At 38.4% G+C, this 16,303-nt stretch overlaps 1 protein-coding gene and 1 long non-coding RNA gene across 7 annotated transcripts in view; one reads left to right on the forward strand and one right to left on the reverse strand.

Moving 5' to 3' along the window:
• Nucleotides 1–600: 600 nt before the first annotated feature.
• Nucleotides 601–16,303, forward strand: part of ankrd27 (ankyrin repeat domain 27 (VPS9 domain)) — a 49,309-nt gene continuing 33,606 nt past the window's right edge. For 3 of the 6 annotated variants that reach the window (XR_001662003.1, XM_007551395.2, XM_007551396.2), the window contains exons 1-9: nt 601–917; nt 3,099–3,210; nt 9,272–9,394; nt 12,394–12,504; nt 13,654–13,971; nt 14,121–14,180; nt 14,615–14,668; nt 14,850–14,915; nt 15,933–16,009. Coding sequence is in view for 5 of the 6 variants with exons in the window: in XM_007551395.2 (XP_007551457.1) it covers nt 3,181–3,210; nt 9,272–9,394; nt 12,394–12,504; nt 13,654–13,971; nt 14,121–14,180; nt 14,615–14,668; nt 14,850–14,915; nt 15,933–16,009 (839 nt within the window). In the remaining variant the exon portion in view is untranslated. Of the gene's footprint in view, nt 918–1,999; nt 2,019–3,098; nt 3,211–4,805; nt 4,920–9,271; nt 9,395–12,393; nt 12,505–13,653; nt 13,972–14,120; nt 14,181–14,614; nt 14,669–14,849; nt 14,916–15,932; nt 16,010–16,303 lie in introns of those variants that run through there. The other 3 variants (XM_007551397.2, XM_016671085.1, XM_016671084.1) reach the window with 3 other exon arrangements.
• Nucleotides 14,148–16,303, reverse strand: part of LOC103137587 (uncharacterized) — a 16,288-nt gene continuing 14,132 nt past the window's right edge. Inside the window, exons 4-5 of the long non-coding RNA XR_476164.2 lie at nt 14,619–14,620; nt 14,148–14,159 (exon numbers count right to left, since the gene is read on the reverse strand). This is a non-coding gene — a long non-coding RNA (uncharacterized LOC103137587). The remainder of the gene's footprint in view (nt 14,160–14,618; nt 14,621–16,303) is intronic.

The following is a 16,303-nucleotide window of genomic DNA, read 5'->3' on the forward strand; positions in this document are numbered from 1 at the left end:
TACACATATATTTTATTTCTTATTATGTCTGTTTTGGTCCTCCATAGAATGAACCCCTGATGAGGTGACTGGAAACCAGCTGAATGGGTGTTAGTGTTGCTAAGAAAACATTTCATCAATCCAGAAAGCTGTTCTGTTTTTACTTTATGCAACATTCAGACTTGGGATGAGGTAATAAACCATATTTCCATGAATGCAATGACTATAGAGTAAAATGGGGAGAGTTAAAATATGAATATCAATCAGTTTATGAAAAATACGAAGAATATAGATTCCAGAGCTTTGCTCCGCCCCGACCCCAGTAGTGCTTACTGCATAAAGGCTTTTATGCAGTAAGCCTTCATCTCAAATTTAGAATGTCATAAAATAAAATATGTCACTAATTTTATATAGGGGAAAACTAGATACATTGCAGTAGTTAGATGGAAGTATTTCAAGCAAATATTATGGCTTACAGATAATAAACCCCCAAAATTGTTTGTATAGATGGTTTATTCGCTTGCTTTTACGTGCTTGGAACTTAGAACCTGTTCCACAGATTTCGAAGTAGTTCATGTTTACCATTGACTGCATCGGGTGACCAGTAGAGGTCACTATAAATTAGGTATGTACACACTAGTTAAAATAAAAGGGAAGCGCTGCTGATTAAACTGCTGCGTATTAGTGACCCCAGTGTGCGCTGTTTCTATGAGCTCTGGGTTCGCGAGTCTGTGGGTTCGCGTATTGAACACGCTGTAAACCTAAAAGGCTCTGCCAGCTTCATGTTCTCGGTTCTGGTTGCGTTCCGGGGAAGAGGAGGCAACCTGAGCTAAACAGCTGTTTAGCTTCCAGGTGGCCGCGGCTCTTGGGAGGCTGCTGTGAGGCTTTGGCTCCAACATGCCGACGTGTTGCTAACCTGAGGGACTTCATCACTACAGGTAAACACAGTCAGGGCGGAATCCTCCTTACTGGCGGACCTTTCACAATGGGATTGCTAGTTTTTTACGCTAGCGTATTAGGGAAGCTAACAGTTGTGCAGAGCTAATGCTAACAGACTAGTTTCTGATTGCTGGATTTATGTTGCCTTTTGTTTACTGCTTCTGATCGCATCTGAGTCGGACACAACGAAGCTGATTCACATCGGTGGGATTTCCTCTGTACTTAAAGATTTTCAAAGTAATTGCTATGTTAATTTCTGTCTCAGATCAAGCACGCCGATACTATAGGTTGGTTTGGATTTTTGAAATGTGCGATTATAATTATTTTTTGGTTTGCATGTTACAGTTACGTTTTTTTCCGGTGGAAGATGAGCTGCCTTTAATACTTGACTGCCATGTGAACATATGCAGGTAAAAGGTGGGAATCGAGGGTCAGAGAAGGTGCTACAGGGCCTCCAGCAGTTCATCTGATCTGTCTCGCTGTCTGTCTCAATGAAGTAGTTTCCTTGTTTTTGACCAATCTGTGTCTGGACTGAACTTCCTGAAGAATCACCCAAAATCTTTTCAAGACACATTCTACTGAAATGATCTCTTCTTTGTAAAATCCCAGGAACAGCTGCTGCATAATGGATGGATGGATATTTTGTAAAAACCCTCACACGTAGCATGTATGCAAACAGTGGAGAGGAAAAACTCCCCTTTAACAAGAAAAAACCTCCAACAGAACAAGAACCTGGCTCAGTATGAGCGGTCATCTGCCACGACTGACCGAGTTTGAGAAGACGGAGACAAAAATCAATAACTCAAGGAGGAATACTTTTTATGTCTGCTACTTTAATTTATCAGTACAAAAAAACATTTTATATGGACTTGTTTTATTTTCAACTGAATGTTTGAACAGATCGGGTGACCAGCTCTTTACTGTGGAAAAGAATTTTCCATATAACATCTCTTTGCATTTCCTCTCCCCACACGTTTATATCTCAGATCATCAAACATTTTACATCAATTTAACCGGAGTATGGAAAACATTTTTGAAATGATGATTCCATTTATTGAGAGAAAAGGTTAATCTAAACCAACCTGCTTGTATGTAAGAAGGTAACTGACTCCTAAACTTAATAACTGGTAGGCTGTCATTAAACATTTCTGTCAATGTGGAGAAAATTCAGCACACTTTGCAAAATAGTTTTTATTAAGTCACAATCTACACTTCTTACTTTTCCAGGGTGTGATAACTATCTTAATAGCATGGGCAGAATTTATTTCTACATTTTACCCTCTCCACTGTCTCCTTTCTTCCTTGTTTTATTAGCTCCTTCCTCCATGACTTCTTGATTTCCCTTCTGTATTGCCCCATGTTGCTACTTTCTGCACTTCAATTTTTCTTCTCTTTGCTTCTTTCTCTTTCTATTCTCATGAATTATCTCTGCTTTTTTTCCCTCCCTGTTTTCTACATCCATGTATTCTATTCTTCCTTCCTTTTTCTCCTTATATTATTTATTGCTGCTTTATGGATCAACTAGATACAGAACAGACCTTTTTTTGTTAGCAGTACTGTTGGCCTTGGAATGCTCTCATTGTCATTTTATTATATTTTTATCTCTGAATCACAAGTACTGATCTTAATGAGATGGTGTAGATCTTCAGTGCTTTAGCAGCTTGACAGGAAGTGTCCTGAATGTTGTGCTGCTGATTGTTAAATCATGTGGGTTATCTCAGGCAATTCAAGACTTAACAAGAGAAGCAATAACTTTTCCATGTAGTCCCAGGCTGTATTAAATGAACTAATCATTTTGAAACTTCTGCTTCTTTATTTATTTGAGTTGATTTACAGAAATGAATAAATTGATCTCAAACATTAAAGTGTGACAAGAGAATCTGTAAGAGGCAAATAGTTTTCACAACTCTTTAGAACCACAACTGCTTATCTTATCAGCTGTGATGTCAACATAGCATATTATTGATTACCCATAATCGCCGCTTTAGTTCTGCTGCTGTAATAACAATTAGGCTCTGGCCAAGAGAGCCGCTTTAATTTGAAGTGTGTAATAAGCTTGGTGTGGATCCCGAGGGGATAGACATTCCTCCGCACCACTTGACGCTGTGTACTAGGAGTCCATGAGGTCACGAGGACCTTGGCGGTCATGTGACTCAGTCCTCTGCTTTGTTCTCACTCAGCTGCCTGACAGGGGGCTGATCAGACGGGCAGACTGTCTGTGGTGGCTTCCGGTTATCTGATGTGTCCTGGAGCTGAGTGAGGATGAAGCTGATCTGGGAGCAGAGTGATGAGGTGAGGTGCTGATTTATTGCTGCAGAGACTCAGATGAACTGGGTGTGGAGACCATTCAGGTCTGTCATCTGATCTCTGTAAGGATCCTTCAAAGGGTTGTTTGTGTTTTATGCCAGCATGTTAAAGTCTTTTGCCTGTAATGCTGAGATCTTTGGTATCGAAATTTGGCTGTAAAATATTGATGTTATGTTTGCAGTGAAGTTAACTTCTGGAGAAAGAGAGAAACAGGAAAAAATACAAAAAATACTATATCAAAAAGTTGACCAACTTGGGGAATGATATTCATTTTAAACTATTATCACAAGAAACATCCTGTCAGCCGTCTTGGCTGACAGGACAGATGGACAGACAGATGGACAGACAGGTGAAAGTTGATGCAAGTCTTGTTTTCTTGCTGTCACACAACTGACTTAAATGAAAGTGTGATTAACAAGCTTGTGCAGCACTGTATGGCATGCAGAGGCAGCCGTGCAGTTATTTGAAACTTGTCTGCATGCATGTTTCACACAGCAAATTCAAAAGTGTTAAATGTTTTGGTGTTAGTAGACTTTGTGCAAAAGCAGAGTTAATTTTACTCTTATAGAGTCACATTCTGTTTATGTAACTGGGGTGTATATTATTAGTAGTTCAACTAAAGTGTTAAAACAAAGTGTTTCCGTATCAAATCTAGAGGTGTTAAAATAGAATCAATAACTTTTGACTTATTAACTCTGAACTCCACCAGCGGCTATAACACTGAAGGAGTTAATTCACTGACTCCGCCCCAGAATCACAGATTCCCACCGAAGCGAAGCGACAGAAGCCAAGTTATTTCAGGACTATTTACTTTCCACATGTTTGCGTTATTTACTGCGCTTGGTAAGTAATTTTTTTCTGAGATGGTTTATAACTATTATTTTGAGTTGAGCTCAACCTAGACGTCACGTTCGCCAAAGGGCTCGGTGTTAGCATATTTAGCTTAGCATGCCGAATGTTAGCGAAGTGTTGGGAAAAAATCAAGCCGGTGTTACGTCAATCCGCGTTTCCCCATATACATAATATAAGCATAGACGCCTCATGGACCGCTCCGGCGCAGGAAATATGGCGGCCATTTTGGAGCGGTATACCTTCCTACTTTGCTCAATCAAAACAGCAGAAGATGCCTCAGCACTGAGGGATATTGTTGTTCTGGTCGATGGATTACTGATGCGAGGGCTCCACAGACAACATTTCACAAGTAAGATGGACATATTATTGTGNGAGTTGATTTACAGAAATGAATAAATTGATCTCAAACATTAAAGTGTGACAAGAGAATCTGTAAGAGGCAAATAGTTTTCACAACTCTTTAGAACCACAACTGCTTATCTTATCAGCTGTGATGTCAACATAGCATATTATTGATTACCCATAATCGCCGCTTTAGTTCTGCTGCTTTAATAACAATTAGGCTCTGGCCAAGAGAGCCGCTTTAATTTGAAGTGTGTAATAAGCTTGGTGTGGATCCCGAGGGGATAGACATTCCTCCACACCACTTGACGCTGTGTACTAGGAGTCCATGAGGTCACGAGGACCTTGGCGGTCATGTGACTCAGTCCTCTGCTTTGTTCTCACTCAGCTGCCTGACAGGGGGCTGATCAGACGGGCAGACTGTCTGTGGTGGCTTCCGGTTATCTGATGTGTCCTGGAGCTGAGTGAGGATGAAGCTGATCTGGGAGCAGAGTGATTAGGTGAGGTGCTGATTTATTGCTGCAGAGACTCAGATGAACTGGGTGTGGAGACCATTCAGGTCTGTCATCTGATCTCTGTAAGGATCCTTCAAAGGGTTGTTTGTGTTTTATGCCAGCATGTTAAAGTCTTTTGCCTGTAATGCTGAGATCTTTGGTATCGAAATTTGGCTGTAAAATATTGATGTTATGTTTGCAGTGAAGTTAACTTCTGGAGAAAGAGAGAAACAGGAAAAAATACAAAAAATACTATATCAAAAAGTTGACCAACTTGGGAAATGATATTCATTTTAAACTATTATCACAAGAAACATCCTGTCAGTCGTCTTGGGGTTGGACAGATGGACAGACAGGTGAACGTTGATGTAAGTCTTGTTTCCTTGCTGTCACACAACTGACTTAAATGAAAGTGTGATTAACAAGCTTGTGCAGCACTGTATGGCATGCAGAGGCAGCCGTGCAGTTATTTGAAACATGTCTGCATGCATGTTTCACACAGCAAATTCAAAAGTGTTAAATGTTTTGGTGTTAGTAGACTTTGTGCAAAAGCAGAGTTAATTTTACTCTTATAGAGTCACATTCTGTTTATGTAACTGGGGTGTATATTATTAGTAGTTCAACTACAGTGTTAAAACAAAGTGTTTCCATATCAAATCTAGAGGTGTTAAAATAGAATCAATAACTCTTGACTTATTAACTCTGAACTCCACCAGCGGCTATAACACTGAAGGAGTTAATTCACTGACTCCGCCCCAGAATCACAGATTCCCACCGAAGCGAAGCGACAGAAGCCAAGTTATTTCAGGACTATTTACTTTCCACATGTCTGAGTTATTTACTGCGCTTGGTAAGTAATTTTTTTCTGAGATGGTTTATAACTATTATTTTGAGTTGAGCTCAACCTAGACGTCACGTTCGCCAAACGGCTCGGTGTTAGCATATTTAGCTTAGCATGCCGAATGTTAGCGAAGTGTTGGAAAAAATCAAGCCGGTGTTACGTCAATCCGCGTTTCCCCATCAGATACGTACGGTGGCCGACAGGTGCAAATGCGCAGCAAAAAGACATGCGGACAAATGAAATGCAGCAAACATAAAAATAGACGCAAACGGAAAGCAAATAAAATGCAGCAAACAAAAAAGAATACAACCACAAATAAAATGCAGCAAACAAAAAAGAATACAACCACAAATAAAATGCAGCAAACAAAAAAGAATACAACCACAAATGAAATGCAGCAAACAAAAAAAGAGATGCAAACAAATGAAAAGAAGCAAGGCTTAGCTTTAATCAGTCAAACCCATTTTCTCAGAAATAAATTAAATACTTTAGTGAACCAAAAAAGTGTACAGCTATTACCTGGCTTAATATCTGCGTTTCACTTCCCCCACTGTAAAACAGGGTGAACAGTATCTGTTGGGTGATTTATGGCCATCAGATACCGTTCCCCCATGTTAAAATCACCCATCACGTACCGTTTCCCCTATGTTAAAATCAGCCATCAGATACCATTTCCCCTATGTTAAAGGGGGGGAACAGTATCTGATGGGTGATTTATGGCCATCAGATACTGTTCCCCCACTTTAAAACAGGGCAAACTTCACGAACAGCCCAACAACCCGAAGACAATCTGTTAGTGAGTGGATATCTCTCAGGTGGAGTGCAGAGAGGAACTGTCTCTTATCAACAGAAACATAAACTGGATAAGAAATGATGGATCTGAATATCAGGTTGGTCTGTTATGTAATATCTGGCAATCTACCTGTTAAACGAAATGTACTCTATCATATTACATGAACTACATGCATTGATACAGGCTTTACCTTCTCCACCTTGTACTTTGAACAATTTCATGCATATAGTATTGAAGAAAAATGTATTAAGCATACTGCATTTTGTATTGCACAACTGATATGTTAGACCTTTAAATAAGCAATGTGAATGAAAGTGACATGTGAAACATGCACATTATTCGACGTTGTAATATGTTTTGTAATTATGGTGCACGTTTTGAAATAAATGCATTTGAGAAAATCATAGAACCTTCTCTCGGATTCAACATGGTGTCCCACTGCTTTATACTGCTCTGTGTTTGGAACCTATAGCTCTTTGTGTCTACATGTGGATGTTTTTGCTGAAACACTTTTAGTTTTTGTTTGAACAGAAACCTGTTTTTTTATTTTTATTTTGTCATACATCTGCTGAGTTTCTCAGTCAAGTGGTATTGCTAAGTTTCAGCAGGCAATAATTTGAAGGAAGTGATAAAGAGTTCTTTGTAGAGTTTATTACTGTTGACAGTAACCTGCTTTGACACTCATTTGACATTAAACTCAGTTGGTCTTATTTTACAGAAACAGCATTATTTATCATATCCTGATGTAGGGCATGCACATTCCTGAAATTATATCTGTATGTATTTAAAGGTTGAAGAAACGTTCAATTGATCTGTCTGCAACACAGTGTTTGACTAACATTGATAAGACAGCTGTGTTAAATGCAGTCCTTTTCTTCTTGATCTTTTTCACAGTTATGTGCCATTTTCTCATTTTTAATTCTGTAATAATCCTTATGAACACCCTGCTGAGTACAGGGTGTACAGCCATGCAGCAGTGGAAGAACCTTGCACAGATTTGTGAGCAGGCGGCCTGACCGCTGAGAGGGCAACAGTCCTGAAGGTTTCAGTTTAATTAACTGATTAAGGGAAACTCTCCAAATCTAGAACACTTAATAGCTGTGCTTCCATTAACCATATAATTGTTCAGGTTGATGTATCAAAAATTAATTTGCTTAATGCAGGGTTTCCACAGGGTAGTGGATGGTAGTAAATAAAGAGCTGAATATCAGGTTGGTCTGATATTCAAGTTGGTCTGACATTTAGAACTTGCGCTACTGGTACTGGTACAGTACCAACAGGTACTGCGCTACCAACAGTACCTGCGCTACTGTTGGTAGCGCAGGTTCTGGGTTCGATTCCCGACCTGGGGTCTTTCTGCATGGAGTTTCCATGTTCTCTCTGTCCAGCTTCCTCCCTGGACTGTCAGGTTGATTGGTCTGAGCTACATAATCCTTAGGTGTATAACTTGTGTGTGTGCGCGTGATTGTTTGTCCTGTTTGTCCCTGAGTTGCCCTGCGATGGACTGGTGATCTCTCCAGGTTTTAGAACCAACAAAAATGATCAAACCTTTACAAGAAGACAAAAAGAATATATTGAGTGAAATGTTTTTGGACAAATTATGGAAAATAAATAAATGTGGCCTACGACAAAGGTAAACATTTAAGTCGTTGGTGCCATTCTGTTGTGGAAATTCTATGAGAAAGATGCAATTTTATATATATTGTACTATCATATTTAAAAACATTTCTCAGGTCTTTATCATTTTTTGGCCAAAGTTATAAAAATAAAGTTCCTAAGCGTCAATTTTACAAAATATTTTTTGCTGCAGTTGTGACACTATTGTCAGTAGAATTTGCTCATTGTGATATTAATGAAGGACTCTTCTATTCTATCATGTCAGCAAGTCTCAGATCTCTGAATGAGCTTTCTGACACCTAGATAAAGAATAAACTCTGTTCTGAAAGGAGAAGTGGTTTCAACCCTGGGCTAGCAGGCTACTCTTGATAGGGTGTCTGGTGATAACATCTTACGCTGTTATGTAGATTTATATATGTATTGTGAAGATATCTTGGTGGGTTGTTGGGTATTAAATAGGGTAGGCAAGAATAAGCTTGGCTTTAGCCTATTCTGTTTTTTGTAAATTATGGGCTTCTTTATTGTTATTTTTGTTGTTGTTGTTTTCAGTATTTAATGTGGACAATTTACCAAAATAAAGTGATAGATTGATTGATTTATTGATTGAAGTGGTGTAACGTTCAGTATTGTTGCTTTACACCAAAAAGGTTTCCAGGGTTGAATTCAGTTTAAAATTCAAAAATACTTTATTGATCCCAAAGGGATAATAATGTTGTTGTGATTCAAATTATTCAAGACTCTTCAAAGAGTTGTTGTAAACGGTGACGGCTGTGGCAGGAAGGATCTCCTGTAGCAGTCTGTGTTACAGTGAATTTGAAGAATCCTCCGACTGAAGACTGTTTTTCTATGACTAACTACTAAAGAAGATTTAGAAGGTTTAGATTTTGGCTTTGCAGGCCTCTGATTACACTTGGCATCTTGTTTTTAAATGCACAGTAAAAGCACAAGACAATGAAATGAGGATTATAATAATTTGGGTGAGTGAGCATACTTGTCTCTGTGGTCTGACCAAAACCAAAACTTAAACTTCGTCCTGCTGAGCTACACTAAACTGTAAAGTTTTTTTTCTTCAGTGACATTAATCTGCATTGTTGATTTCCTGTGCAGGACCCAGACCTTCAGCTCCACATGGCTGTGTATGATGAGAACATCCTGAAGAATACTTTTTACTTGGCCTTGGAGAAGCAGAGACCTGACCTCTGCAGGCGCGTGGCAGACTTCCATGGCATTGTGAGTCATGTGCGGTCTTTCTTTAAAAGTCCCTTCTGTTTACAACTTGTTAATATTTGCATCAAGTTGACGACTTTACAGCAATCACTTCCTCTGAACATTCATCATGGATGTTCAGAATTGAAGGTTGGGACACGAGTTACAGAAATGATTCTTTTGTTTTAAAACTCTTTTAGGAAAATGCTACAAAAAACAAAAATACAAAGAATTTACAGTTGAGATCTTTTTATTCATTAAAAAGCATGACTGCTACCTTTGCTCCAATTACCTGTACTACATGTACTACTAACTGAGGTCCACTAACAGGATTTCTAAGGTTTTTTTGGTAACACTTTATTTGAAGGGGGGTGAAAAAGACTGTCATGACACTTTCATAAACATGACATAACACATGTCATGAACATGAATAAGCCTTCATGAATATTTATGACTGTTGTCATAAAGTTTTATTCGGTAAATTATGACGCTTTTAATACAAAGTTGACATTATTCAAAATGTCTTTATGACAACTTGACATTAACCAAGAAATCATTACTGTTTAAACTTTACCTTTAATAACATAAAGTTACCTAATTTTTAAAGTGCAATCAGTAAAACTTTTATAACAAATTTATATCAGTAATTATTTTTTGGTTAATGTCAAGTTGACATAACAAAGACATTTTGAATAATGTCAACTTTGTATTAAAAGTGTCATAATTTACCGAAGGACACTTTATGACAACAGTCGTAAATATTCATGAAGACTTATTCATGTTCATGACAGTTGTTATGTCATGTTTATGACAGTGTCATGACAGTCTTATTCACCCCCCTTCAAATAAAGTGTTACCGTTTTTTTTAATGAGTCAAATGCTTTTTGTACAACTCCTCTCCTGGTAACTGGGGATCAGAAGAGGGTAGAGTGGCAGAAAATTGAATGAAAGTAAGAGTATCGATACTTCAACATGTTTTTACTCAGAAGTAAAAAGTAGCTGTCCAAGAAATTACTTGTAAAAAAGTATTTGGTAAAACATCTACTCAAGTACTGATCAAATTATCAATCAATTAATATTTTAAAAAGTACATAATTTTTATGTAGAAATGATGTAAGTTTTTACCAAATTACCAAAAGTTAAGTTGAAATTTTGGTATTTTAAGAACAAAATTGACTTTTGACTGACTGACTGACTGACTGACTGACGCACACACACACGCACACATGCGCGCAGACACACACACACACACACTTACTTGATTTTACCCTCAGGGAAACTGTAGTTCAGTCTTCCACACAGCACCAATACATCAAATCCTTAAACAATGTTGTTTTTCTGTTTGTTTGTTTTTAACATTTAGCCTAATTCTATGGTTCCTCTATTTCTATTGTATTCCTGTTAGCCAGTGAGGAGTTGAAGAGTTTTATTGCATGAGGCACAAAGGAGTTCCTTAGTCTGTTGTTCCTGCACTTTGGAAGAAGCAGTCTCCCACTGAATCTGCTTTCCTGGCTGCTGATGACAATGTGCAGAGGGTGGCTGGTGTTGTCCATAACATCCTTGAGTTTCTGTAGGGCTCTCCTCTCTGCAACTGCTGCCACAGAGTCAAGCCTTGTGCCAAACACTGAGCCGGCCTTCCTGATTTGCTTCTCCAGCTTAGAAAAGTCTGTCATAGAGATGCTTCCACCCCAGCACACCACAGCATATAAGAGAACGCTGGTGACAACAGACTGGTAAAACAACCTCAGCAGCTTTCCACAGATGTTAAAGGATCTCACCCTCCTCATCCTGGTTTGAGCCTTCTTACAAAGCTGCTTGGTGTTGCTTGTCCAGTCCAGCTTGTTGTCCAGCCACAGGCCAAGATATTTATAGGTCTGCACGACCTCCACCTCCTCCCCTCTTATCAGAACTGGTCATGGACTGCCTCTTTCCATCCTGAAGTCAATGACCAGTTGATGACCAGTCAATGACCAGTTTGTTACCTTTATAGTTCATAGAGATAACAAAATTTAATAAATTAAATCAGGCACACACACACACAGAAAAAAAAAACATTTTTCCAGATCAGTTTCTTTCAAATTAAAACTTAGGAAACTTTAATAGAAACTGCAGGTGAAGTTTTGGTCAAAACTTGTTTGTTCTTCATTCAGTGAAGTTACTCACAGTGGGTAGAGGACCCAGGATTGTTGCTCAAGTAAAAGTAGCAACACTTCATAATAAAATGACTCAAGTAAGCATAAAAAGTACAATGCAGTAAAACTATTCCTGAAAATATATTTTTCAAAAAAGCTACTCAAGTAAATGTAATTGAGCAATTATAACCAGTTACTACTCAACTCTGCGGGGGACATTTGGGTGACATTTTTATTGTACAGTTTCACCTGCAGAAAGCTTTAAACCTGTGTGTGTGACAGGAAGTGTGTATGTACAATTCCAGGTTTGCCCGCTGGCTCACTATAGCTGCTACTGGGAAAACAGATTTTTGTATAAACAGATATATGTATATGCATGTTTGTGTACACAGTTACACTAAACTACTACATGGTCACTTGTGGCTCAGACAAGCTGAGCTTTAGACTGAGTCTGATGGCCAGCTGCAACACATCTGTCAAAGGTGATTGGTGGAGTCTCTACCTGCTTTCTATTGGCTGATACTGCATAAGGGAAAATCTATAGTATTCAGAATTACACACCAATTGAATTGTAATCTTCAATCCAGGAAACACGATCTAAATATATCAGCCACACCCACTCTTAAAACAGATGAATAATGTGGTTCTAATCCACTGGTCCAATTGTGATTGGATAGCAACCCATTCATGAAGTTTCTACAACTGTGATCTTGACACACATCACACAAAATACAATTATTCCATTTGTGTTCATTTATATAATTTCAGGCATCTTCATCTTCTTCTTCAGATTGATAGCACTGCTGTAAGTCATGGTTACTGAAATCCATGTGTAGAGCTTGGTTTGATAGCAGAACTCTTTTTCTGTCTCGCCTCCTTGAAAACCTGCAGGTTCTGGTTCCGTGTTGTGGAAGTTTGAGCGTGAGCAGCTACTCAGACTCTCACTTCGATAGCTACATCCTGCAGCCTGTGGAGGAAGGATACAAGACTGTGAATGGAAAGGTTTGTCCTTTTCTATATTAGTCTGTCAAACCTGATCCCTGCAGTCTCTGGGAAAACCAGGACACTCCCTTTCGATTTGAAGATTTTACAAAATCTAAACTTTTAGATATAAAATCTAAATGCTTAATTTTTCAAAAACTTTTTCATTTTGGCTTCATGTCTGTTTGGGTAATCTCTATATGGAATCTGTGTAGTTCTTAACACTTGTAAAAACCAAATCACTTCTATGAAACCCAAGTATTTTACAGAGGGTTTAAATAATTTTTACTCTCAGTAATAGTGAAGCCATATGTTTGCATACACTGCATAAAATGATAAATAAGCATCGTTTCCACTCTATCTGATATCAAATCTTACTAAACTGTTAACTTTTAGGTTAGTTATGATTACCAAAATTATTTATATTTGCTAAATGTCTGAATGATCGGAGAATATTTGTGATTATCTTCAAATTCAAAAATGTACTTCCTCCTTTTTTAATGCTGTTTTTTGTACATTTGTTAAATCTGTTGCCATGTGACACTATGGTACGAAACAGATAATATAAAAAAACGTTACCATCTGAAGAAATGCACCACTCCTGGTCGAAAACAACCAATCATAGCCAGGCCAGAAAGAGGGTCTCAGCGTTGTCAGTCACACTCGTGAACGCGCTGCTCAATGTGCTTAATTGCAGAGAAACAACTTGCTGTTATTGGAAAACTTTTTATCCGATGTCATCGGTGGCGTCAGTGTAGGGTATGCAGAGTGCATACACAAACATGATTTACAGTATTAAGTCCCTCCTCCTGGCTCTGTTTGGTTGTTTCTGACTGCAGCGTATTTCTGCAGTTAAGACTGGGAGTACTGGGTGACGGCAAAGGAGCTCCATTTTCTCACAGATTATCTGACTCATTCTTTACGGTCATGACACAGTGACAGTTATAACAAATATCTAGAAAACATTTTTTTTCTTACAAAAGTTACACACCTCAGCTTTAAAAGGTTACTTTATCAAAGGAAAGAAAATCCCCCTTAAACTGTGTGAAATTGTAAACCAGCTTAGATGCTGCTCTCCCTTGTTTAACACTGTGACCACTTTGGAGCAACAGTATTTTGAAAATCTTCTTGTAATGCATAATACTGCGGACCTGATGGCTTCGCTCGCAGGATGTCAAAATTCAGGACAGGCAGGTGGTGCTGGACCTTGGCTCCCCAGCTCCGATTGTGGTGCCCATTCTGTTTGAGGAAACCTTCTACAATGATGAGGAGCAGAGCTACAGCATCCTGTGCATCTCCAGACCGCTGGAGGTGGAGCTAAGCCCAGCTGAGGTCAGTCCACCGCCGGCATACTGTCTGAGGAGCCTGGAGGATGTCAGGGAGTTCCTGGGTCATCACTCCCACAAACTGGACAGGTTCATCCACAGCTTCTGTCAGATCTTCAGAGAGCAGGAGAGGCAGGAGAGGAAGGGCCTCCGATACCACATTGTAAGGGACAGTCTGTTTGCTTTATTCTTGTTCTTTTGGATTTCAAAATCACTGCTCTCTTAGTTTCACCGCTTCTGCTTTACAGCAGAGGACATCCATCACATGAAAGAGGTTCTAAGTGTTCTCTCTGTGTGTTACTGTCCCATCAGGACTCTGTAAACGGACTTTACACTAAATCTCTTCAGTGCCTGCTGAGAGACTCTCGTCTGGTGAGTAGAGACCAGAAGCTGTCTGTGTAATAGGCTGGACATTTACTGAGGTTCTGAAAGCCAGTGGACAGGTGTAGGAGGAGGTCATAGGGTGGCAAGTCCTCCTTTAAACTCTCAGATGACCAAGCATTGCCAGTGGTGGAGAGTTAATCCTGCCACCACTCGCTCCAGGACCCTGGTATAATGCCGTCATGATAACACAAATTGACCTTATTGCACATGTTTCAGATGTACTCAAAACATTTGAACTCTCACAATTTATCACATGATAAATTATCGGTCCTGGTCTCCAGGACCGAACCTCCTAACCCTAACCTGGCTCAGACCATCCATGTTCTGTCTGGTTTTATAGTCACAGCATAGGATCCTCATCCTCAGCAGATTGTTGTGTTAAGACAAAAAGTTGCAACAAATCATTTACTTTTCTGTCCTAGAAACTCCTAGCAAAACAGGAGCTTCAGATGACTCTTCTCAAACAAGCTGTTGGGGTAACCTCATCAAATTTGACTTTTCATATCAGTTTGTTTCAAATAAAGATGTGCATGTGTCTGCCACAACAAATGTGTGAATCTTTTAAGCAACCTACCTGATACCAACATAACAGGATAACTAGAGTTACAGTAGAGGTGTATTTCTAAGGGAATGCTAAACTTCCTCTTCTTTTTTCAGATATACATCCATCATGGTATCCATGATTTAATCTTTAACCTTGTGGGGACTCTTGAATCTTGTCAGGTAAATAAATACTACTTAGCAACATTTCCTATTATTTCTTCCTGGTTTGTTTTTCCCTAAATATAAAACACACACATTTGAAAAAAACCAAAACAAATTTTCCTGCTGGCAGCTGTCTCAAATGACTTATTTTCTTCATCTTACTGGAACATTGTTTCCTTTTGGCTTTTTGAATGGAAATATATTTGTTTTTCAGCTATTTTAAAATATTTATTCTGATAATTATATTAATGTATGTGTTTTAGTATTTTTCTATTTTCAGTTAGAAACTGATGTTGCCAACTGAAAAAGATTAATTGAGAATATTGCTAAGCAAAATACAGGGTGAGGAAAGCTAAATTAATTATTGATAAAATACTCTATGTTGTAAATATGTTATTTTTGCTATTTTTCAAGACTCTGAATAATAATTATCGTTAAAATTAAATAAACATTAATGGTCTTGTATAATAAAAAATATGATAATTAAGGAAATGTTTATATTTTTAAGTACCAGCCCCACTCTAACTTATAAGTGAGTCTGTGAAAAATCTTTTTAACTTTCATTTCCTAAATAGTTTCCACTTCCTGGTCCCACCGCATCCCAGAAAAAAACTAAATCCAGAACCTCAGCACAGATGTGTCAAATCTAGAGGTTTGGTCTTAACCAAATCTTAATCTTAATTAAGATTGTGGGATTAGGGCTGGATGTCCACCCTGAAGCACTTTGTTCTGCATTTATATAAACCAGCACTATTACAACTACTATTTACAGCTCTTTCCCAAGGTAATGTCTTGTTGCAAAGATAACCCAATCTTTTGCAAAGACGGATAATAAAGAAATATTTCAGTGACATGTTTATTAGGCTATGCATAGCCCAATAAACTCACAGCATTTTTTTTTTTATCAAAAGAATGTCATTTTCATACTGCTCACTGAAATTACTGAATCACAGTATTTTTTTGCAGCTGTAGGTTTTTCATAATGTTGGCATCGTGATGGTTCTCTGAAGTCTCTTCTGATTCTCTGCTCAACAGGATGCTTCTTTTAACAAAACCACCAGGAGCCTTCAGGACCTGCAGCAGAAGGACCTGGGAGTGAAACCAGAGTTCAGGTCAGCTAGTCACTCAGCTGATTGTTAACACTGTGTTCACATGATGACATAGTTAAGAAACATGTCAGAACTAAGATCCATAAGTTGGCAAGGCAAACAGATTCACAGCTAAAGAACAGTTTTGGTAAACTACAGATGAACTTAAAGTTTTTGTTTAAATTCTGCATCACAAGTCAGAACAAAGTGGTGAGAGACAGTAAGCTATTCTTCTGCTCCTTTTTTAATATGCAAGCTATGTTCTTTGGTTACAAGTGTTCTACACTTATTGCGCTTCCATAAATTTTATTTGATATT

The sequence above is a fragment of the Poecilia formosa genome, unplaced genomic scaffold, assembly GCF_000485575.1.
Source record: "Poecilia formosa unplaced genomic scaffold, Poecilia_formosa-5.1.2 Scaffold41, whole genome shotgun sequence".
NCBI classification, from domain to species: domain Eukaryota; kingdom Metazoa; phylum Chordata; class Actinopteri; order Cyprinodontiformes; family Poeciliidae; genus Poecilia; species Poecilia formosa.